This window comes from Phragmites australis, chromosome 23 (assembly GCF_958298935.1).
Source record: "Phragmites australis chromosome 23, lpPhrAust1.1, whole genome shotgun sequence".
NCBI classification, from domain to species: domain Eukaryota; kingdom Viridiplantae; phylum Streptophyta; class Magnoliopsida; order Poales; family Poaceae; genus Phragmites; species Phragmites australis.
This window is the reverse complement of record NC_084943.1, coordinates 12,065,501-12,089,897: the sequence shown is the minus strand read 5'-3', so window position 1 is coordinate 12,089,897 and position 24,397 is coordinate 12,065,501. Positions and strand designations below refer to the sequence as shown.

The following is a 24,397-nucleotide window of genomic DNA, read 5'->3' as shown; positions in this document are numbered from 1 at the left end:
TCACCCCTAACATCGCCCACATCTCGTCTCATACTCACCACTCATCCAACCAATATCCACATAACCATATACGTGAACAAGTAGTAAGCCCTAAGCTCACGAACAACGGTCGAACCATTGCTCGTCTTCTACCGAGGACCTATGCATTGCTAAGCATTTTGATTGACTCTTAGACATTTACCATGTTACCAAGGCTACAAGAATATAGATGAACAATTCAAGGTAGGGATTATGCAATCAACATAGGTTCTACCCATAAAAACCCGACATCGACTCCCTATACATGCAAACTTATACATAAGTATAGTTTATCAATATTTAGATTTCATTCAATTCGACAAAGGTGCAATATGATAGATGTTTGCCTTGCTGCTCAGGTAGTTGCCTATAGTTACCCACGCAACACTCGCAAAAATCTGGAAGGTCGGAGTTGTCTTTGACCACAGTCGCCTCCCGCTTCAGCTCCTTGTTAGCTAAACAAGAACGCGTGCAATGATGAGTATGAATGAATGCAACATGGCATGCCAAAATGCTAAACCACATGCAAGAAGTATAAGATATACGAATCAATGCAATACTAAATGATCTAAACGAAAACCGAAAAACAACAGCCATCTGGAGTATCCGGGTTCTGACCCTCCGGGTGAGCCTCCGGAAGAGGCGCTCGGCTGCTGCCTTTTTATTTGACTGGCCTGGAGTATCCGAGTGAATTCGGAATATCTGGGTTCTAGAGTATCTGTGCTATCCTCCGGTGAAGGCTCTCAGTTAGCCACTACTTTAACTTAACCCGAAACCTCCGGGTTGGTCCGGACTATCCGGGATGAGCCGGACACTCCGAGTGAGGCTTTGAATGAAGCTATCGGTTACTCGATAACTCAACTACCCAGAGTATTCAGGCTTAACCGAATTATCTAGGTGATACAGACTTGAGTTCTTGACGACTGTTCCCAGAGGATTCTAGACCAATCTCGCACCCTAAACCCTAATGAAAGGATAATGATGTCGCCTAGAGGGGGGTGAATAGGCGTTTTTACAAAAATTCGTCCCCTTTTACCGTTGGCCTAAATTGCAGCGGAATATAAATTAACAGATTTTTCACGAGTGAAAAACCTAAATATGCTAGGCTCAACTAGTGCATAATCACCCTAAATAAGTGTGGAAGTTACAATTCTAAGGTGATAATAATGACTCAATTCTAGTAAAAGATATGCAAGAAAACGCTAATTGAAAAAAAGGCTGAAAACATTGTTCACGAGACTGAAAACACTGTTCACCAGAGTATCCGGGCTAATCCGGATACTCCGGGTTGTACAGTTCCGGAACCTTCGGGCAAATCTGGATTCTCCAGGTTCTGTACAGAGCTGAGCTCGAAACTGAATTTATAGAACGGGTAAAGAGTTCTAGCTCAAACCAAGTCATGTCGTATGTTCCAAGTGATGATTCCACGTAGATCCACGGAGAACCTACAATCAAATGCACACGAACAAGTAGATGAGCAATATGCACAAATATTGAGCAAGAACACAAAAGTAGAGGAACAAAAGAGGAGACACAAAATTTGTTTCCTGAAGTTCGGATTCGCCACCGTGAATCCTACGTCTCTGTTGAGGAAGCTCCAATGAGCCGGGTCTCTTTCAACCGCTTTCCTCGATCCACTCTTGATTTCTTCTCTTGCGGAGGCTCAATAAAAGCCTTCACAAACTTCTGCGGCACACCACAACCTTAGGTGCTCGCCGACAACACCTAGCCGGCTAGGAGCTCTAAGCTACAAGAGTAACAAACGCGATGACGAACTTCTTGCCAATGAACTCAAGTGCTCAAGATTGAATTTCAGTTCACTTGCACTCAATCTTCCAATCTCATAACCCAACTCACTTTTCTTCTCAAATCCTTCTCTTGAGCTCGGATTTGAGGGAGGAAGAGAGAGAGAGAGCTTGGGAGGGAGAAAGGGGAGTGAGAGGGGAGCTCCCAGCTGCTGTAGGGTGGAGAGAGAGCACGGGAGAGTGAGGGAGGAAGTGGGCTGCTGCCCATAGAGAGGTGGGATGGAGGGGTCCATTTTGACTGCAAATTTCATTCTTACCCCCCCCCCTCCCCTTCTGAATTTCTGTTCTCTCATCCAATTGACTTTTAACGAAGTGCATTAGTATTCTGAATTATAATTACGTAAAATTAAACATAATGCTTAAAAAGCATGATTATGTGTAATTTTATGATTAAGGATTTGGGACGTAACATTGTCTCTCACAATTGACTAATATAAACCCTTGCAACAAAGCAAGACCTCCATCATGGACTTATAGGGAATAATTTGAAGCATCAATGATCATGCCACTTGACATGGCGCTTTCTTCCATAGCTAGAGCGAGGAAACACCTCCAATAATCAGATTAGGCTCTGATACCACTCTACATTGGGATTATCACACTAACAAAGCTTGTTAATTCAGTGGAAGCAACAATAATTTTAGCACAATCTAAAATCAGCTCAAGAACATCATATATTCATGAATGAAAACATATGCATCACACATATATGAAGATATAGGCAGCAACAACCACATCAACCAAATTGACACTAGATTTTTAATGTGAAAAACCCCAAATTGGGGTAAAAATCATGAGGCCTAGCTCAGCCAAATCTATTCCATTGTATTAATGTAGTATTACAACAAGATCTTCTCTAGATAGTACTAGATGCTCACATACATCAAGATTTCACCATCTTGGATAACAACATCAAGATTTGAGGGCTACAAGCTTAGAGTTTGAAAGAACCTCACAAATAGTAGTGGAACTATAGATTGGAGGAGCCAAAGTGCGGATCTGAAACTTTATAACCTTGAGAGTGAAATCCCCTTGCTTGCAAGATCTCCTCTCCAATCTTCTTTTCCCTCTCTTCTCTCTTCTCACTTGGAGGATTTTATGATTTTCGTGGTCTCTATGGACAGCAGCTTAAAAAACTCTACTTATCCCATAAGGTTGAATAGAATAGTCCAGAAATTGGCCAAGGCAAGGCTCATAACTTGGGACATAATCCTTACATGTGGGGCTGCTCATTTAGAGCTCAATACTCTCTTCATTTCCTACCTCGTGAGGAGGATTTCCCACTGTAGCTTGTTGTAATAGCTGTTGTTACATCTTGGGTATTGTGTTTCAGGGCATGCTTGTTTTAGCTTTGGATATGGATTTTATTTTCAAAAGCTGGGAATGTTTTCCTAAAACAAATGGGACGCTTTTAATAAGAGATTCCACATCAAAATAGTCGGGGTATAAAATACATTACACAGTTGAGGACGCTAAACGGCCTCAGCTTTTACAGCTTCAACTTTTCATAATCCAGTTTTTTACTTCTAGAATTTATGAGCTGCTTTTCAGAATCCGCAACTAAAACAAAAATTGGACAAAATTTCACCCTAAGTAGGTATGTGGTAGATACCTTCCTTGAAGTAGGGTGCGTGTAAATCTTGTAGACGTTGGCTATTTTCACTTATACGACCCCCATGGCATGCCTTCTCCACCATAGGTTGATCAGATCGGATGAGATAACTTTGACCAGGTCCGCTCTATAGCCCCATCAACATACCAAGTCAAACTTATTTGATGGATTGTAATCAACCCATCATGGAACATGTCAATACCCGAGCCAGGATGCCCGGTCCACACCAGTGAAAATATCTCACTTTACCGAGAGAACTTATGGGACTCCATGGCGGACCTAGAACTTGCATGATGGGCATTCAAATTTTGAATGTTAATGAAAAATTGGGCAAAGTTGATTATGTCACACTATTTTTGAATCGTTGTGCAAACATATCACTAGAATTCATCCTCTCCTAAAATGCAAATTTTGTTCTTATGTCTTTAGGCTACTAATATGTGCCGTTTCATCCATTTTTCACGGCATATGCATGATATATTGATATGTAGACTATATAATTGATTTTTTTCTTAAAAATTTGGGCATTCAATTAAATGCCCTTGAATTGAATGGGGCCCGCCCCTATGGGATTGGGAGGTTATTTACCCCAAACGGATTTGTGGAAATAAAAACCAAACTTTGAGTGACTTGTCACAAAGATAACATGATATTTCTGTTTCACAATTATATTTATAAAAATAAAAGTCAGGGTAGATTCGGAGCCGGCAAGTTTAAAAAAAATATATCACCTTGAAATCAAGAAATGTTTGAATCGTGCTATTGAGTTTCAACTCAAATAGAAAACAAATCAATTCAAATTTGAAGATTTCAAATGTGTTTCCAAAATCATCTTAATTTCAAAATATTTCAAATCCAACCTATGATATCGTAACTCGGTTCAGCGAATCTCAACCTCAACTTCAAAAATATTAACCTCAAATCTACCACTCCTAACAAAAATAATGAATATCAAACCCAGTTCTAATGGAATAAACTGAGTAGGGATGGATGTAGAGCGATCCGTAAATTTATTTTAGTTTAACTTAATTAACTAACTAGCTATTTTTTATCTAATCAAAATAACTAATTAGTTGATTAAATTATACTAGCATAAATCCACAAATATCTATTGGTGCTCCACGTGTATCCTAAAACTGAAGACTTGGCAGCCAGCGCCACAAAGCATTCTTCTGTTTTTTGGTGAGGGAGAGAATCGGAGTAGGTAGGTGGAGGAAGCGGACGGTGGCGCAAGCTCCTTCAAGGACTGCACATGATCCTCTGGTTGAAGCTCCCTTCGGGTAGAGCGCTGAGAGCGACAGGAACGATGTACCAAGAGGGCGAGACGAAGCTATACGTGAAAGAGATGCAATCGCCGGGCATCCATGATTCAGTGAAACCGCGGGGAATCGCAGTCTGGACACAGGGAACTGCAAGTTCACAGTACATGATACGCACAACCAAGATCCAACAGTTCAAATTGCCAACAGAAGGGCACCACAGACGGCAGATTTTACCAAGGAGCTATCACACCAATATGGAGAATCCATTGGCAGCGTGACACAGAAACTTGCATTCGACATAATGTTCAGTTACACCTGTCTTTGCCCCCCAAGACAAACTTAAAAGATAACATGGTAAAACAAAAACCCTTCGGAGCCAATTCCAATGTAACAAGGTGAAAACTATTAATGGGGCAACGGTCGAAAAACGACCAAAAAGGGAAAATGAATATTATGAACATCAAATAGTTGCCAGCTTTCAACACTGCCGCTCCTCCCTGCACATTCTTCAATCCTGGACATGTTCCATCAGGGCCGTTTCCCAACAACCGTAAGAGCCTCGCTGGGACCAGTGCCAAAGCTTGGTGCTGGCAGGCCAGTGGAATACATAACATGGAAAAGTACAGCTCACGTCCTGCTCACCTATTGCAACTCTTACAGTATCTGTACAAGCTCCCCAACAAAGCACGCACAAGCGCGCGGGTGACTGATTAACCAAATCCAAAACCTTCATTTGCTTCGTGAATAGCCAATAGTAACCTCTCCTGGAGCTGCTCTTTGGATGTGTACTCAGGCAGGTCCAGTTGGTTAAAGCTGCAGTGAGCAAAAAGTTTACATACCAGAGTTGAATGTCAGTAAACTAGACAGATTCTGGTGCCTGCCAAGTCTTTTTCATAGTAAAGCGCAACAAAGCGAAAGAGCAGATGCGTTACCAAGTATGAGCTGAAGGCAGATGGTTGGTGCTGCCATAGGCCTTGTGTATCTGGAACCGTTGTGGCCCAGAGATACCTTGGAGTGCACTGAAACCCTCTAGAGGTACCTACAGTTCAACTCAATGTGTAAGCAACACATGGATGCGGGAAGATTCCATACATCATGTTTATACTTCTGTTTGCCAATTATAAGAAGTCATAAGCCAAACTTGAGGTGCAGACTGGAATGGTTATCCAGATATTATATCATCACCGAACAGGCAACAAATCAGGGAAGGTGCTATCAGCAATACCTTTGATGTGCCAGTCACAAACTGGAGGAACCGAGCTTTGTCTTCCTTGCTGAATTCTTGGACGATTTCCCAGAACCATTGAATAACCGGAGAAGCTATGCTGTAGCCAGAGTATTCTGTATTTGCCTTCAAATCATCCACTGAAAGCAAAACATACAAAACAAAGTAAATTAGATCCATACAAAACTACATCATTCAACAACCCTAAATCATATTTGTAAAACTCACAGTCAATATCTGGAAGGCCACTGATTAGCAGTTCAAGCTCTTTATCATTAAAGATAGATATCAGCTCCCGTGGAATGAGTTCATTAAATCCTTCCATGAATGCATTAATCTGAGGCCTAATTGTAGTGGTCAAACGATGTTCTGCTACCCGGTTCACATATTCGTGCTTATTCTCCTCGGTTACCCTGATGTTACGCCCTCCAGGAATCAACTCACAATCAGTCACCTGAAAAGTATGACTTAGGACTTAGATTAAAGAAAAGAGGAGCCACAGGTTGTGTGCGCACGCGGCAGGGGGGGGGGGGAGCCACCAATACCTCTGCCTTCTCATATAATATCAGCTTCTCTTCGTCCGCATCCATGCTAAAGGTGAGATCCAAAACATCACTTATGTCATTCTGTACACAGAAAACATAGAACAGGTTACATCTGAATGATCAACTGTTGACAAAATTACCAGGAACAAGCCAAATAACCAGGGTATGCAGAGAAATGCATACCTCAAGCATCCATTTCAAATTCTTGTAGTACGCAGGATCGATGGCTTCAATGTCATGGTATGTAACCTTGGCATCAAGTATGTGTTTGTAGAAAGATCTAGTAAAATGGGCATCCAAAAGTTGGCCATCAAAGAGGGCTTTGCCAACCTGGTGGAATATAAACTTTAGAAATAAGAACAATATTCATATAAAGTAATAAGTATACAACTAGGAGCATCATAACTCACCACTCGTCCAATAAATTTGAAATATGAGAGGTGCTCAGTTTGATATACAGAATTAGGATTAGGTTGAAATGTCAAATCATTCCCCACCGTCGTAAATAGAAGGGCACCCTTGTCGAAAATCACTCGTGATAGCAACTGATACCACTCTCTTGTGAGCCCACCAGCATCAATTCCTTCTTCTCCATGGAAATGAACAGTAAGCCTACCCTTCAAGTCCTGAGGTGAGCGCATTCTAAGTTGATTATAGGAGTCCTCAAGAATGTATGCACGGCGCACAGAAATTCTCACAGGACTATGATGATTATGATCATGCTGATGCTTGATTTTAGACCGGAAATATGCACGTTTGTTGTCAAAATCAATCAGGCGAGGGATTTTCAACATTAGCGAGAATGACTTTTCCAGCAACCCAGGGTTTTGGCGGATGAATGCATTCAACAATCTTCTGTGTTTCTCTGAGAATTTAACAAAAGCATTGTGCTTCTCATCAAGACTGGCTTGACCGCCAGATGATTTCTGCCCACCACTAGATGTTGAAGCATCTTCCATATCAGAAGTTGATGCCTCTTGTACAGCATCAGGCTGTCCAGGACGCAATTTCTCGCATGTCACAAAAAACGATTCTATATATGGTAATATGTTCTGGGTTCCAGCGGGCAATGGAGGTGCTACACCTGTTGTTAATGTAGCTGCATTTGCAGAAGCAGGACTTAGATTTGATGCATATTCCGAAGAGCCTTCGATTTTGCTTATGCAGTTGCTCAGCTCCAACCACAAAGCATCCAATGCTGTGTTAATTTCAGAAATCTGGGAAACTGCATCTGAATGGTCCTTTTCAGCAGGAAGTTCCAGATCCTTTTTCTCTTGAAGAGTGGTGACAAGAGAACTCAAAGCCTGCACAACTCTAAGAATTGCAGTTCCATTGGCTGATGAAGAGCTAAGAAGAGCCTTTTCAGAATTCTCATACAAGCGAAGCTCCTTCATCGCACAAAGTGTCAAATTTTGCATTGAACGTGCAAGCTCATTTATGAAATGGCAACAGAAGAAAGGGGCCAGAGCTACAATCTTTTTCAAAACTTCTGCTACAAGGAGATATGCATTGTCTGACAGTCTGAAAAAACAAAAAGAACATCCATTACCACGATATGTAAGAAATAAAGATTACAAGGAAACAACGAATTGATATAAGACAATTTGATACAGTATATGGCTACTGGTTATCCAACAAAAACAGGTCAAAAGGAAGTGTAGAGCTAGCAGCATAATTCTCATTTTTTATGAGAAGAAAGTAGAACGGTAGCATAGTAGCCAATAAGGAAAGAAAGAATTGCATGAATCACTGAAGAAATTCACCAAAGTTAGATTATGAATGCAGCCAATGAGGAAAAGAGTTAATTGTATGAATCGCTGAAAAAAATCGCTTAAATACATACCCATCATGCGCCAGCAATGAACATAGCAATCTAAGCTCCGGTTGGGGAAGACTTTGCAAAACAGCTTGCAGGTTATATTCGTTATCAACAGGGGCTTTGCTACTATTCTCAGCATTTGACTTTAATCCAGATGATCCAGAAACGTTGGCATCATCTTGGGCATCTTGTTTTGCATTCTCGGGTCCAGATGGTTTCTCAGATGATGCTTCCAACTTAGCTTGATTAATTTCATTTTTGGCATTAAGCATGACAATTTCAAGAAGGTTTAGTAGCTGCACATGTTACAAAAGGCTAAGGAAAACGAGGGTGAAAAATAATTAAATATCCAAAAGAAAAAGCAAGGAAAAATCTTTCACCTGTTCAAGATGAGCTACGCTCCTCATATAAAGTGGCTGATTCAACAGAGTTAACAGCAGAACAAGAGCAAAGGTTTTCTGTTCGTCACCACCTTCTACAAGAATAGCTTTGCCACGACTCTGATCAAGTGCTTCAGTACGGCATCTTGATGGGCAAGGGAATTCAAGAAAAAGCAAGAGTTTGGCAACATTTGGATGACTTCTTGCCAAGTATGTCAATGTTTCGAGCACACGACGTGACACTAAAGGAGGCACACCTAATTACAGAAACAGGAGAATGCATTTGATTGGTTTAGTAAATATCAAGAGCACCAACTGCCTAAAAAATTGAAGGGTGAAAGACTTATTTACCATCTGAAGATTGAGGACGTGAATATGTGATATTTGCATGGCATCCATATAACCTAAACGGCGGCTCAGTTGCATCTGTCGATTTCTTTGAAGAACCCTGAAGATCAAGCATAAGCATGTCCACTAGAATTTGAACCAAGGACTTTCTGATTTCCCGGTGAGCACAAAGGTTCAAGAGAAGCCTCTGCAGTTGACCCTTGTATAGAGGCTGCAAATAATAATAGGAGCAAAGACCATTACATGAAGTGTTCCCGGCACTCCAAAACAATACAAAACTCAGAGAAGAAACAGTGATATTACCTGAACAACTCTAAGCAACCGAATAAGAGCTTTTAGGGCATCCTCATCAACAAGAGGAGCACCTTCAGTCTCAATTGGTTTGCTAGTTGATCGAGAGAAATCACCAGCATTTCTATCAAGGCCTGCTCTGATAATTTCACCATGTCGGGAGGACTCACCTCTCCTGTTCCTGGAGTTCATGCCAAAAAGTGAACCACTATGATACCGATGAGCAAATCTCTCCCTCAACATGTTGGCTTCAGCAACTAGAGCAGGTGTAAGTGTAGCTAGTAGAGTGTCCGGAGATGTCAAAAGCACCTGTAATTAGAATCAATATATGTAAAGAGACCATGAGAAACAGTAAGAGCAAAACGTTCAGAAATGAGACAGTCTCACAGAGATCGAAACCAACTATACCTCTTCACGAATTTCTGTGGGGAACGTTGCAATAATTGAAACAGTATCCATTTCAACTGGCTGTCCTTCTAGTTCATGTGATTGTTGCAACCTTTGGGCACGTTGTTGACCTAGAACCTCTTCTCGGATATCAGGGGGAAGTGCGGCAAGGAATTCAGGATCAATATCGCCATCACTCTGAGGTTGCTCATTAGAAGTCTGAGCCACTTGGTTTTGACGTGAAGAAAGAACTTCAGCTCGCAAGTCCTCTGGAAGAGCCTCCAAAAATGTAGGATCAATTGAGTTAGTGTCTGCAGGTCTATTAGGCTCCTGATCCTCATTAGCATTCTGATCAGTTTCTTGGTTTGGATTTTGAGGTACCTCACTAACACTTTCCAGAGATATATCTCTGCTGCTTACTGGCACAGCACTTCCAGACGGCCTCCGTGATCGAGCAGCTGCCTGCATATCACCCAAAGGTAGCCGATCTGAAGCCCCATGCCGGTCGCCATCATCATGCCCTTCAACACTTCCTATTTCGACCTCTAAACTTCTGAGGCTCTCCCCCAAAGTAGCACCACTGCCACTGCTCGCTTGGCTGACTGCTTCCACATCACGTGTGACTGCATCACTACGTTCATACTGCATCTCTGTAGCATGCTCACTTGCATTAGACACATCTCTTTGAAGTGTGTCACTGTGAGGAGGTGTAGGGCCAGAACTTTCTGAGTCATCTAGCCCAGATCTAACAACAGGATTAACTGCATTTTCGTTGTTTTCATTTTGTTCTACTGGTGCTTCTTCCCTTGCCTCAGCTTCTGATCCATTGTTGGGCTGGTCATTTTCTTGAGCACCACCGCCAGGTGTTCTCTGACCATCAGGTTGTTCAGGAGTGGGCCGCCTCAAATGAGAGATAAGCAACTCTTCAATGCCTTCAGGTACTGCAGGGGCGGCAGATCCACTGCGTTGCGGACTGTCATCTAGCCACATATTAAAACGGTGTCCATTCCGGCTACTTCGCAAGCTACGGAATATAGCATCCAAACGAGAGGAGCTACTTTCATGATTTCGATCAGAGAAAGCCATCTCAACTAGATTTTCTGAAAAAAAAAATCTGAATTAGCCATGCACGCCAGACTTGACACTGTGTATATGTAACAGGCTAGCAGGATTAATTACACAACAATCTAACAGATTTTCGTTCTAGTTTGCAGATGGAAAAAGCAAATTTGTGGAAGGGGTAGATTGTAATGGAGGCAAGAGATACCTGGTTGCCCTTGATGTGGAAGGTGCAACATCGAAGAAGGCTCTTCCAAAAGCGGGTGGTCAACAACACCATGATCACTTGCTCTTCCAAGAAGATTGTATATGGATGTACTACGGCCTTGCCGTCTTGTACCAAAGATGTCCAAAGGCATCACACGCAGTGTATCCGCAGACAAATTGTTGCTCCCTCCAAAAACTTCAATGTGGTCGAACACATTAATTCCGTTAATCCCCTCCTCCAGGCGAAGGATGACTCCTTCTTCATCCTCATCTTCATCGTCATCTTCTTCCAACAGATCCTCATCAAATTCGTCTTCATCCATTTCACGGTCATCCTGATCTGTGTCAGGGTGAGACATCTGATGGGCATCATCTTCCTCCAGATTGTTATTCTCCTCATCTTCATCTTCATCATCGTCATCATCTTCTTCATCATCCTCCTCACCATCATCTGCTGGCATATCTTCATCAGTGTCTTCATCGTCATCAGCCATATCATCCTCTCTATTGCGTGGAATTTCAAATCTGATTTCCATTGTAGATTCATTACCTGTTCCATCTTCAGCCATCTCATGCATAAAATCATCTTCACCATCACGAGCAAAGCTTCCATCCATATCACGGTCATGATCCATATCATCTGCTACTGAATCTGAACTTTGTGAAGTTTGAACAGCATTGAATGTTTCCCTGTGATCAGTAACCATTGCAGTGGGCTGAGAAGTTGTGTCAAGAGCCTGGGACCTATTAGATGACGGATCTAAATTGTTGTTTTCAGAGGCAATCTTTGATGAGTTCTCTCCTTTGGCATTAAGATCTGTTGAATGAACATGTTCCTTAGTTACCACCTCCAGGGCCTTAACAATAGCAGTAACAATCTTCGCTGAATCAGGGTGATCCAAATCAAGAACTTGAAGGGTTCTGGATAAAGATTGAACAAGACCAACTTCAACAAATGTAACCGCAGATTCTGCTGACAGCGAGGAGCCAGTTGGTGAGCGGGCTGACAAAATATCATTCAGCAAATCAACATATGCATTCATCCTTGATATTGGAGCTTTGTAAGCTGTAGAAGAGTCGGTGAACTCAACGAATATACTGCAGATTTCAGAAAAAATCCTTTTTCGACCCTCTGCAGAACGAATAGATGAAGCCACCAAGAACTGATTAGCCCTTGTTGCCAATTTATACCTCCAATCTCCATCAGTTTTCCTCTCCTTTTGCTTTATAGCATGAGGAAGGAAATGCTGCAAGATATGATTAAAAATTCCACCGCTAATTAGACCAGTACTTGTCCGATCAGGGCCATGCATGCTGCTCAACTCAGCATCATGACGAAGAACAACTTGGATGGATGATGCATAAGTCAACAATACATCCGTAAGAACCTTTAGGACGAATGCCCTTTTAGCAAGGGATGCAGTAGCCTCTTGGATGGCATGCTTACTCTCTTCAGGCGTGACAGCCACAGCTTTCCCTTTCCCTTTTGCAGAACTGCAGTCAATATCCATGTCTGAAGATGAGGCATTACCGGAGACAACATCAACATCAGGTTGATCCTCCGCTCGGGGTGGTGGAACGAAGGACATAACCAGATCTAAGAGATGTTCTATAACTGCAACAAAACTTTGTGGTGGCTTGCGGTGAGATTTCACATTCTTTGCATTCAAATCAGGCTGTTTCCCTTGAGCATTTGCAGGAGATCCTGCAGCTACGTCCCCTGAAGTTACCTTCGTGACAGGAGCTGTTGCTTTATCCTTGTCAGCCGACTTTTCCTTCTCTTTCTCCTTGCTCCTTTCTTTCTCACGATCCTTCAACAGAACAACATATGGTCTGTCTCCAACCATCTCAATCTGGCACACAGCTTGGGCAGCTTTCATAAATATCACTGGGTCCCTATATACAACAAATGCCAAATTCTGGACAAAATTGCGTGAGGTAACCCTGGGATTTGCATGTCGATTAGCAGCCGTGACGAGACTATGACGTATCTCTAACTCCATTGCTTGCTGAAGGGTGTGGGGATCCTCCAAAATATGGCGAATGATTGTAGAAGCCACGTTGTTGAATCCAGAAAACAAGCTACTTGTCGGCAAAGATAGCAACGTATTCAGTCCACCAGACTCAAGAAAACAAACAGCGGCTGCATGGACTTTCGTCAGTGTAGCACAGAGCTGAAGAATGGCATGCATGGTAGCAGAAGGCAACTGCTTTTGAATGCAATTGCAGCAGATCTTCAAAAGTTGTTTCTGGTCCTCCAAATCCAATAACCCTACACTTGACAAGGATTCTGAATCTTTTTTCTTGCTGTCATCAATCACAAGTGATGTTTTCGTATTTGAATTATCCTTTTTCAGTACATCAAGCTTTGTAACATCTGGCAACTTTGGATCCAGCTGGAGCATCCTATCAACAGAAAGAAAACAGGAAGTTACCCAATTCGGAACCTCAGTCATCTCAGTTTCCCTAGTTTCCAACTCCCAGCTGCAAAGCAGATCCAAAGCAATCTTCACAAGACCTGCCTTTGAGGCAACTTCCCGGGCAGCAGTATCTCCATGGAGAATCAAAGCAAGAACATGAAAAAGAGCAGATAATGCAGTGTCTTTTAAAGGCTCAGATGCCATCACACACTGTTTCAGATTATCTATCAAATATGTAAGCACCTTTACTCGGTTTTGGCCATCATTCTGTGAGCTGATAGTCACAAGCATGTCCCTGACTGGGAAAGTTAATGTTTCCTTTGTCTGAAGCAGTCGAAGACATGAATATAATATCTCATCTATGGGAGGCATCTGAACTGTTTCTTCTTCCAGCTCAACATCGTTGGACTTACCATCTTCCTGTTGTGCAGATGTATCAGAATTCCCAAGAGACATTGCAAGAGCCCGAGCAAGTTCATCATCATGCTCTTGTGGTTCCTCCGGGTGTGAGAATAACCAGTCGGTTGCTATTTCAACACTGTTTGTTCCAACTTGTCTTAATGCTTCTTCAGCCCTGGCACGAGAAAAACCCATCTCTACAATCAATGAAATTGCATTCTCATCAGGGGGTGGACCAGCCACCAAACGAGCACCACCGTTGCCAACAGTGTTTTTCACTTTCACCCCAGAGCAAACATGCCTCATGATGGACGTGACTGAACTGATCAACTCAATGTTGCATTCTGAAAATTTGGGATGGGCCCAGATGGGAAGAACTGTCTTCAACACCTTTGACTGAAGCAACTTCATGAACCTCTCAGCATCTTGTGGAAACCTAACAGTTCCATCAAGAATAGGCTGCTCAAGTAATTGTCTAGTTGATGAAGAGAGAATAAATGATGAGGTCACAAGATGGTCCATAATTGCACCATAGCTGGAGAGGGCACCATAAATCCATGAAGAATCCACCTCGGTTCCTTCCTTCCCAGTTTTACTATCTGTTTCCATAGGAGAAGGCGGTGTCCTGCTCATCGTGAAGAGCAACTCACTGGTAGCTTCAAACGTGGTTAGGATGGCCTGAATGACACCACGGCAATAAAATGAATTCACCATAATTGGATTACAAGATTCTGGTCTGTCTAATAATATTCCATCAATGAACTCAACCACCTTCCCGAGGTATCGGCACTTTGTGGTAACAGTAATCTCCCTCTCGGAACTGATTGTGTGCCCCTCAAAATTGAGATGCTCCAACACGACAGAAGCAATATTGCTAGCAACAGATATAACAGATGGGGATAAATTTACAGGACTGTTTTCTCGACGAGATGTGAGCAGCATTGCTTTCCCAAGCTCCATAAAAAGATGGTTGATATGGTATGAAAGAGACCTCATCATGTCACAGCAGGACGAATGCTCCGATCTTTTCTTGTCCTCTTCTGATCTTGTGCTAGCATTTGCATCGGATGAACTGGAAGACTGGTCCTGGGAACTTGATGTCAACCCTGGACTAGAATATCTATCAGTACCAACTCTCTGAGTGTCACTAGCTGCACGACCAATATCACGGTAGATATTAATGAGGTCAGACACCTGAGACTCAATGTTCCACCCTGAACCCCTTTGCCTTAAAAGTGGATCAAGATATTGCCTGAAAGAAGTGTATCTGTTATCATCAATGTCGCTGACAGACAAGTCAAGTTGCTGGCCCTCGTTTGCTGGAGGAGATGAACTGGCTTCAGAGTCTATCTTCTTTTCTTCAAAAAGCGAAGTTTGCCAAAGCACTTCTCGGTGAACGTGTCCAATATCTTCAAGAACCTCCCTGCTGGCATCTCCAAATTCTGAGAGCAAAGCATTCATCCAACGATTATCTTTTGAGGCAGCTAGGAACAGCAGAAATTCAACAACAAACAGAGATGGGATGGCTCCTTTTTCTAACTTGGTCATTTCAATTGAGCTAGAAACTTTATCGAGTTCCTGCAATGCATTCTTCAAATGCTCCCTTAAAGAGGAGCAAAATGCACGTGCAAGCGGAGTAGAATGATGCTGAGTGAAGCCCTTGAATACCATCGTGCTATGCAAAGCAATAGGCATCCCTCCAGAGGACTGTGTGATGCTAGGCCTCAACAAGAGTGTCAAAAGAGCTTGTAGACCTCCCTTTTCAACAAATAACCGACATGTTTCAGAGTTTTCCATTGTCCGGTGCACCAATACCATCACATGGAAAATGCTCAAATGAGAAAACTGCTCGTCTGTAGTGCCCTCCACACTGGTATCCATAGCACTTACTAAATCACGACCTTCAACATCAGTTTCCATATCTGTTTTTTCTTCAGAGATGGCTGGTTCATTGCTTCTATCTTCCTGAGATGAACAAAGTTTGTTGATTATTTCAATAATGATGTCAACACCAGTACTTCTCAGGGATTGCACATGACGAAGAAGCTCCTCCACTGCATTAGCTAGAAGGACCACACCCTCATTCATTGGTATCAAGTATTTCCTGCTAGTGAAGGCGTCTACAAGAAAACGTAGCGCTGAAGTTTCCCTGACAGCCTCGAGTCCTTGGTTATTGAGGCAGATTGCACCCAGGCCATTAGGAACACAAATAAGAGCTTTACAAGATGGCATTACCCCAGCAGTCACTGATGACAGAAAAGCATCTGGAAGACCAAGTTCCTTCAAAGAAGGAAAGCATGTAGGATCCTTATGAATTATCTCGCTCATAACAGTAACTGCCGAAAAATAAATGTCACCCCCAAACTTCTCTACATTCTGAAATATAAGGGAAAGTGAGACAGGCAATGAATTATCTTGGGAGCTTTGAGAACGAGCAGGATTTCCAGGAGAATATGTAGCAGACCCCAATGCCTTGAGCAAAGCTTTAATCAATCGCTTCTGGGAGCACAGGTGGTCCCCTTCTGATTTCACTGCATCATTAGTAACCATTGAATTATGACCATCAGCAGTACTAATAACACGCTGCACTTCTACATGTAACCTCTGAGACAAAAGCTCTACACCACCCAAATCTTTAAACAGAGAAACAGCGGGGCTGCTGTACTCCATCAGCTTTTGGAGAGTCTTCACTGCCAAACAGACAAGATGCATATGGGAAGGATCATTATCTTGCAGTAGGGGCAAGAGAGGAGGAACCATCCCTGATCCTCTAACCGTAGTCCCAGAACTTGATGAAGACAGTACATGAAGCAGAAAAAATTGAAGAAGGGCGTCAACAATTAGAGGAGATGAGGTATCATTAGGGCTATTGAGTGATGATATTGCTTTCTGCAGGACACTGAACAAGACCATACGATTTCCACCAGCAGAAATTATACTTGACCCACTCAGTATCCTAGCACGCTCATGAGATGATGCATATGCTGCTAGCTGTGCTCCCAGCGCAAGCATAGCCAGTGCACGAATGGGCCCAGGAACAAAATCTTCTGAACGAACAAGCCTGATTAACTCGTTTATGTACTCTGGCTCATTTGTAAAGAAAGATGTGAGTTCGTCATGAGCATCACTGGATTGCACCAGAGCAATGAAGGAAAGAAGACTTATGCGGCTATACAGCCTACATGTCCGTGCAGAATTGAAGGCATGGGCATATCTTATCCTTGTAAACAATGCAAACCTGTGCTCTGGGGGCACATTGAACTTGTCCACACATTGCTTCAGTATGCTCAAGTCATCCTCCTTCTGAAGATGCATGTCCGGAATATGTATCACACACAAATTAGATGACTTGCTCTTGCCACTAGTTTGATCAGGATCTTGGGCAGGGCTCAAATTATACTCAAAATGAAGAGTTGAACCAGGACGGTGCTGTGTACCATCATATTTGTTCTCCATGTCTGCTGGGAATAAGCATAAACCCTCCTGCTGATTTCGCTCATTTGCCACAACACAAGAATATAAGCCTAGACCTTCCTCCTTGCTGCCCCATCCTTGGGCCAATGATAGAAGATGGCTGTTTATAGCTCCGCAGCTAATAAGCTTTCCATTCATATGCAACTTTGAGGGATTTATTTTCACCAGTGCAGCAAGAGTTTCCAAAGCTGCTACAACTATCTCAGGGTCTGACGATGCCAGGAGAAGCTTAAAATGCTGATAAAAAGGACAATGAATTAATAAGAGCCAAATCTTTCTAAGATCACGACGAGACAACAGCACAAAGAAAAGCTCACCTCAAGACCAGCAAAAGAACTTTTATTCTGGCAATTTTCCAAAACAATCTGCATAACTCTTAGAATTTTTAAGATGGTATTTTTTTGCAAAGGGTCAGCCTCAGCCATATCATCAGATAAAAGAAGATCCTTCCTAGAAGAAATGTATGTCTTGAAATATGTGTCGAAATGAATAAATAAAGGCTTCCAGTGGTGAAAATTTCCCTGTGACCAAGTGCCAAAAGTAAGCAACTATACGAAAGTAAGCAAGCCCAAATATAAAATAGGGAGTTTAATAAAGAAAGTCACCTTATTGAATTCCCAACGGAAGCCTGATAGTGGTATGGCAATGTCATGTAGCGGAATATTGATTACTCGATCAATAAATGCTTTAACGTTTGCAGGCTGCAATGCAAACACATAAAGGATAATTTATCAGAATTCAGCAAAGGATCGTTTTAACAGGCGCACCAAGGATAAGAGCAATAAAAAATGTTTGCAGGCTGCAATACAAACACATACAGAATAATTTGTCAGCATTCAGCAACAAAGGATCGTATTCACAAATACATCATGGATAAGAGCCATAAGAAATTTTGCAAACATGTTCAGACAGACAGCACAAGAAACAGATAAGAGTTTCAAGAAACAACAAGCATAACGAATGCCCTTATGTCATATGAAACCACATGATCCTGAAAAAGCGATGTGTAAAATATACATTATTTGTTACAATAGAGTACACTGTATTTGTATATCCATGCACTGCAATGGCTATGGTGGTTCTTTGAGGTGAATGAAACATGGAAGTTTGCCCAAATGGTGACCATGCAAGCTCCTTAAGGGGTGAACAGACCATTACAGCTTCAGTGGTGAAACAAATGTCCCTTAAGCAACAACAAAAGCTCATTGTAGCATGAACAAACCACCAACAAGCCAAAGTTACCAGTCACCAATAAGAGTGTAGAACCAAAAGCAGAACCTCCCACAAAAAGTGCCAACAGTAAGTAGAATTGTGGCAATAACAAATTCTCCTCGCCCACAGCTATAAAATCAGGTGAAGTGCGAACAATCGATGTATGGAACGTGCTGCCCAGTGTCTTACAACTACTATGCCATAATGCTGGTCGTTATTCAAAGCAAATCAGGTGTCCAAATCACAAGCATAAACAGCTACATTGGCTAAGAACAACCCATAAGAACATGTGGCAAAAATTGATCAACCTCACCATGGAAGCATAACAAGATGAAACAGTACTACAAAAGCCACCAAGCAGGGTGTGAATATCAAACTGTGACATGACCAGTGTTAATTTATAAATGTCCTGCAAATCTACCGCAAGTACTGGCCTCAACCAGGCGCATAAAGCCCTAAACCATAAAAAGTATAAGAAAGTTGCAGGATGTGACGTTCTGTTGTTACTCATAAGTTTTGGATCTGAAACAACTAAATAACTAAGAAAAAACAGAAATACTAAAGGCCCAAAAAACATGAACCCCATAGCAGCCAAGCTGTAAAACACATAACCTAGACAACAGCAAATCCATAAAAAGCCTTTACCTGCTCTCACCACACAGGCACCAGAAATCAGAGTCACCAAAGTGAGAATGGGATACTAAAACTCCTTAAACCTTTAGGATTAGGATAGCAGCAACCAAAATACCAAGCGCAGACACACACGCCACTTAATCAGCAAACTAACACCAGCGAGTATAGCACTACAATAGCATCATAAGAGAACATGCATGACTGCACGAGACTTCATATAACTGAAGCACTGTTGATTCTACCATCACCGTCAAGTGCCAAACATGGCATCTCTTCAAACGGTGCTAACTGTACCCACCACCCCACCTATCCCCACACTTAACAGCGATAACAAGCGAGACCCTCCATCCGAGCAACAACTAAACCCAACACCTACGGCGCAGCACAACAGCAACAGCAGCGCACGATCAAAACCCTAGCCCACGACCAGGGTACGATGCAGGGAGACCAGCAACAAGGCCGCATCGCCTCTACACGCGCCCCGATCAAAACCCTAGAACAAAACGACGGCAAGCAGCCCGATATGGAGGGGAGAGCGCCGATGACTCACCGGCTCGGACTCGACCTTGATCGCGGGCGAGACGGCGCGGCTCCCGGATAGGATCTGCTGCAGGCGCAGCGGGAAGCTGGCCCTGTGCGCCGCCATGGCCGCCGCCGCCATCTCCGATCGGGACCCCTCACCTGCGCCTCACCTGCAAAACCCGCCGCCGACAAAATCAGTAACAAGGGAACAAAAACCCGCTCGAAATCTCACGAAAACCCTAGCCCCGCAGGCCCGATCACCGCGTGAGGGAGGGGTCCTCTCGGGCCGGTGAGGGGGGGCGAGCACCCGTACCGCTGGGGTTTCGGCCCGGCGAGGCACGCACATCGGACGCGGAGGCCGGCGGAGGGGATTCAGAAGCAGCGACGAGAGAGAGAGAGAGAGAGGGGGGGGGGGGTGGGTTGCGGTGGTTGTTTGTGGGGTGTGAAGAGGGAGGAGGGTTGAGGAAACTTGGAGGAGGCTCGGGTCGCTTCGCTTTTTCTTTCCGAGGAGGCGGAGGAAAACGGGAGGCGCACTGGCGCTGCACGGAAGGTCACGGGCCCGGCGCGTGACGGGCAAGGCCAGGCCAGGCCAGGGCTGACCTGGACCGGGTCCGGGTTCGGCTTTGCGGTTTCCAGTGAGACTCCAGGCGTCGGGTTCGGGAGTTTTCTTCTATTTTCCTTTTGGGAAGGCTTCGGGAGGCTTCATTGCCGCAGGCAGAAAATCTGGGCAGTGGCTTCAGGGCTCTCCTTTTTCTGGCTGAGCTGGGCTAGGGCGCTGAAAAGTGCGATGTTCATCCTTTTAGATCAGGATACCCAAGCCAAGATTCGAAGACAACAGGCAGGATTTAGACTCTGGATGCAGCGAAAGGACGGAATTTTTTTAGTCTATTTTAATAACAATACATAGGAATCTAAAATTTCAAAAAATAATCTTTTTGTCACACTAAAGAGTCTGGCGTGCCACGCTGGTGGCCGTCCCTGTGCCATGCCACACGTCATCGGTGTGGCAGGTTTGAGTCACGCCATAGGGTTGTCGCAACCGCCTGTCACGCCAATCCTTTTGGCGTCTCAGTTGCATACAAAGGGTTGCCTTTGGCCCTTCTCTCGTGTAGTTCCTTTTCCTCTCCAGCCGCGTGCGAGCACAGACGGTGGCTTCGGCGTCCCCTCCCACGCTCTTTCCTCCTCCAATCGGACCCGATTTGAGATGATTTCACAGGAAAGTGTTGTAGAAAGTTAATTTGCCCATTCCCTCTAATTATTTTTTATTTTTTTGGCTTACATTGTTATTTGAAGGGTAGTTAGGGTTTAAGATTGTATTCATGATGATTTATGAAATTTGTATGTTTCAGGTTAGATCGGAGGTCATATTTCGTGTTATGGATGTATAATTACGCAGGTGTATCATGTGGAATTTGTTGCACGCAATTATTCGAGCATAGAAAATTAAATCATATATGGTAGGGTTGATTCTAAGAGTGTTTGGTGCATGTTAAATTCGTAATAGATTCGTATTCGTGCAGTTGTACGGTATGACTTCCAATTTGTAGCGTAAGAAAAAGTGGATATATATCATCAAAGAGTACGAGTTTTAGAATCTCTTGTCGACCAGGCCAGGCCTACTGTTTTGACTCAGCACAACCTAACGATACATCCATCCCAATATTAATTGCAAAGATGTCCCGTTCCTCCTGCTCTCTCTCTATCCTGACCTGTGACTGTGGTAGGCCTGCTGTGGTTCTTCAGTTGCTACATGAAGATACTACTGGCTGCGCTTACTACATATGCAAGAATTGTCATGTGAGTGTATATTTATTATGGGTTAGGGTAGACACATATAGCATGACTTTTGCTGATATGATATTTTAATAATTTGCAGGAGTGAAAGATGTGCTACTTCTTCCAATAGATTGATGGGCTTGAGATGTATGATCCTAGGATTTTGAAGGTGAAACGGTTTACTCAGTATCTGAAGCCATATGACAAGTTTGTTCGTTGGTTCCTCCTCCACCGAATCTACCAAAACTGACGGATAAATAGAAGTTGAAAGTGAGCAAAAGACGTGCAGTGAATCCTCCATTGTGCAACTGTGGGAAGCGAAGCGTGCTTTGTGAACATTCTGGGGTTCTCCTTACTTCTATTGTGAAGAGATGACAAAGGTAAAAACTGAGCATGGTTGCTTGTTTACAGGTTGATTAAGGTAAATTTAGGTGTCATGTAACTTGTATCATGAATTTGAATGCAGTGTCATAGTGCTACTTCTAACTTTCAGGATTTACTGTACGGTCTCGAAGGTGAATGGATAGAGAAGGTCCAGGATCAAGTGAAAGGGAATAGGGTTATAGAACCATGTCGTCCAAGGAAGTGCACTTATGGTATCAAAGCTCGATACGAGGTACACGTTTATTTGCGAATAGAAAAGATGCCAAATTATTGTGCTGGCACTCGAAGGGCCGCAAGCAAGATGGAAAGCTAAGGCACCATGCCAATTCTCCCCAGTGGAGAAACATCAACACGATCTTTGATGACTTTGGTGCAGAACAGAGGAATATAAGGTTTTTTTTTTTAGCACGGACGAGATGAATCCTTTTGGGAACATGAGCAGCAAGCATAACACTTGGCCAGTTGTTCTCAATATTTACAACCTAACTCCTTGGCTATGTATGAAGCGGAAGTACTTGATGATGACGCTGCTTATCTAAGGCCTGAAACAACCTGGGAACGATATTGATGTATACCTAAGACCATTAGTGAAAGATCTAAAAACACTTTGGAACGAAGGGGCGCAAGTATATGATGCACACAAAAGGGAGAATTTCACACTACGCGCTTTGTTGTTCTGCACGATCAATGATTTGCCTGCACTATGTAACCTTTCGGGCATGAGTAAACAAGCAGACACAACGTGCCCTCATTGCTTAGATGATACCGTGAGTATGTGGCTGCCCCACTTGAGCAAAACAGTGTTCATGCGCCACCGTAGGTTCCTTAACAGGTATCATCTGTATCGCAACATGAAGAAACAATTCGACGGAACGAGGGAGAGAGATTTATGTCTAAGGCACTACAGTGGTCAAGAGGTGCGCAATATGGTTAAAGATATCGATGTTGTGTTTGGAAAGGAAAGTACTAAATCTAAGATACCGGTGGCATGTGGAAGAAGAGATCGATATTATGGGAGCTACCGCATTGGAAGCACCATGAAGTTCACCACTGCATCGTGGTCATGCATGTAGAGAAGAACATATGCAAAAGCTTGGTTGATCTTTACTTAATATTCCAAGCAAGACGAAGGAGGGCCTCAACACAAGGCTTGACTTGGTTGATTTGAAGATCAGGCCCGGGTTGGCACCTGAGCCCTCTGAAAAAGGTAGAACGAGGCTTCCTCTAGCCTACTATAATCTGAAAAAGATCAAGAGAACCGAACTATGTCGGTGCTTGCATGGTGTGGAAGTTCCGTCCGTTTACTTTGCCAACATTTTGAAACTTGTTTCAATGCAAGATTTGAAATTGGTTAGCATGAAGTCCCATGATTGTCACGTGTTGATGACACAGATGCTTCATGTTGCAATCTGAAATATCCAGCTGACCTATCTCCGAGACACAATCACCAAGTTGTGTTACTTCTTCAACACAATTTCTCAAAAGGTCATCGATCCCGAAGTACTTGATGTTTTACAGGCCGATATGGTGAAGACAATGTGTCATCATGAGATGTACTTTCCTCCGTCATTTTTTGATATCATGGTTCATGTAAGCGTTCACCTCATGAGAGAGATAAAGATATGCAGCCAAGTATTCCTATGTCAGATGTACCCGTTTAAGAGGTATATGGGAATTCTTAAGAAGTATGTATGGAACCGATCTCATCCGGAGGGCCGAATCATCCAAGGTTACACAACCGAAGAGGTAATCGAGTTCTACATCGATTACATAGAGCAGCTCAAACCAATTGGTGTGCCCATGTCTCGCCATGAGGGGAGACTGGATGGGAAGGGGACAATAGGTAGGAAATCAATTATTGCTGACTTTGCCACGTTATCTAAAGCCCATTTTACAGTCTTACAACACATGACTGAAGTAGCCCCGCATATCGACATGCATAAGTTTGGATCACAGAGAGAATCCATGCCGTACGGAGGTTTGGATCACAAAACAGCACAACTGCAGCTTCAACAACTGGTTGGCAGCGCGATTTAGTAATAATAGTTAAACAGAGGACAATATTGGTTGTTTGGTAAGATGGCCAAGTCACACAGTCATGACATTTGAAGCATACGACATAAATAGGGACACCTTTTATACCAGAGCACAGGATAATAAGAGCACAATACAGAAGAACGGTGTGCGCATAGATGCTTTCCAGGACAAACGTGGGGTCTCTACGTACTATGGGTACATAGAGGAGATTTAGGAACTTGACTATTTACATTTCAAAATCCCAATCTTTCGATGCCATTGGATCGCACTCTCAAGTGTTAAGGTAGACAAATACGAAGTGACTACTGTTGATTTTGAACGTGCCGCATACAAAGACAAATCATTTGTACTCGCCAAGCAAGTTGTCTAGATCTTTTATGTGCAAAACCCAATAAATCCAAAGCTTCACGTAGTCCTTCAGGAAAAAAGAAGGATTATCGGAGTTGAGAATGTTGTGGACGAAGAATAGTGCAATCAATTTGATGAGTACCCTCTTGGAGATGGCATTGCCCTTAACGAAGAACAACTTCCGACCAGAGCCGCTTGCTATCTGCGCGTCGATCATCAAAAAGGGCTGATTGT

The 24,397-nt window shown here is 43.1% G+C and overlaps 1 protein-coding gene across 1 annotated transcript; it reads right to left on the bottom strand.

Annotated features, from left to right (window-relative positions):
* Nucleotides 1–4,939: 4,939 nt before the first annotated feature.
* LOC133906120 (E3 ubiquitin-protein ligase UPL1-like) lies at nt 4,940–20,097 on the bottom strand. Its single transcript, XM_062347907.1, has 17 exons — nt 19,932–20,097; nt 19,647–19,788; nt 17,857–17,952; nt 17,569–17,772; nt 10,960–17,488; nt 9,714–10,792; nt 9,318–9,614; nt 9,018–9,225; nt 8,667–8,923; nt 8,311–8,582; nt 6,878–7,988; nt 6,651–6,797; nt 6,468–6,548; nt 6,151–6,376; nt 5,923–6,062; nt 5,630–5,736; nt 4,940–5,510 (listed from the first exon to the last, which is right to left on the bottom strand). The coding sequence occupies exons 2-17, from the start codon at nt 19,755–19,757 to the stop codon at nt 5,408–5,410; spliced, it is 10,968 nt and encodes a 3,655-aa protein (XP_062203891.1). The 5' UTR covers nt 19,758–19,788; nt 19,932–20,097; the 3' UTR covers nt 4,940–5,407.
* Between the last annotated feature and the right edge of the window lie 4,300 nt (nt 20,098–24,397).

Bases quoted from the DNA above. Each gene is read 5' to 3' on its own strand.
- LOC133906120 (XM_062347907.1), bottom strand. From the start codon at position 19,757: ATGGCGGCGGCGGCCATGGCGGCGCACAGGGCCAGCTTCCCGCTGCGC. The intron at 17,773-17,856 runs GTGACTTTCTTT...ACTTGGTCACAG, and splicing joins TCCGTTGGGAATTCAATAAG to GGAAATTTTCACCACTGGAA. The intron at 9,615-9,713 runs GTATAGTTGGTT...TTCTAATTACAG, and splicing joins CCACAGAAATTCGTGAAGAG to GTGCTTTTGACATCTCCGGA.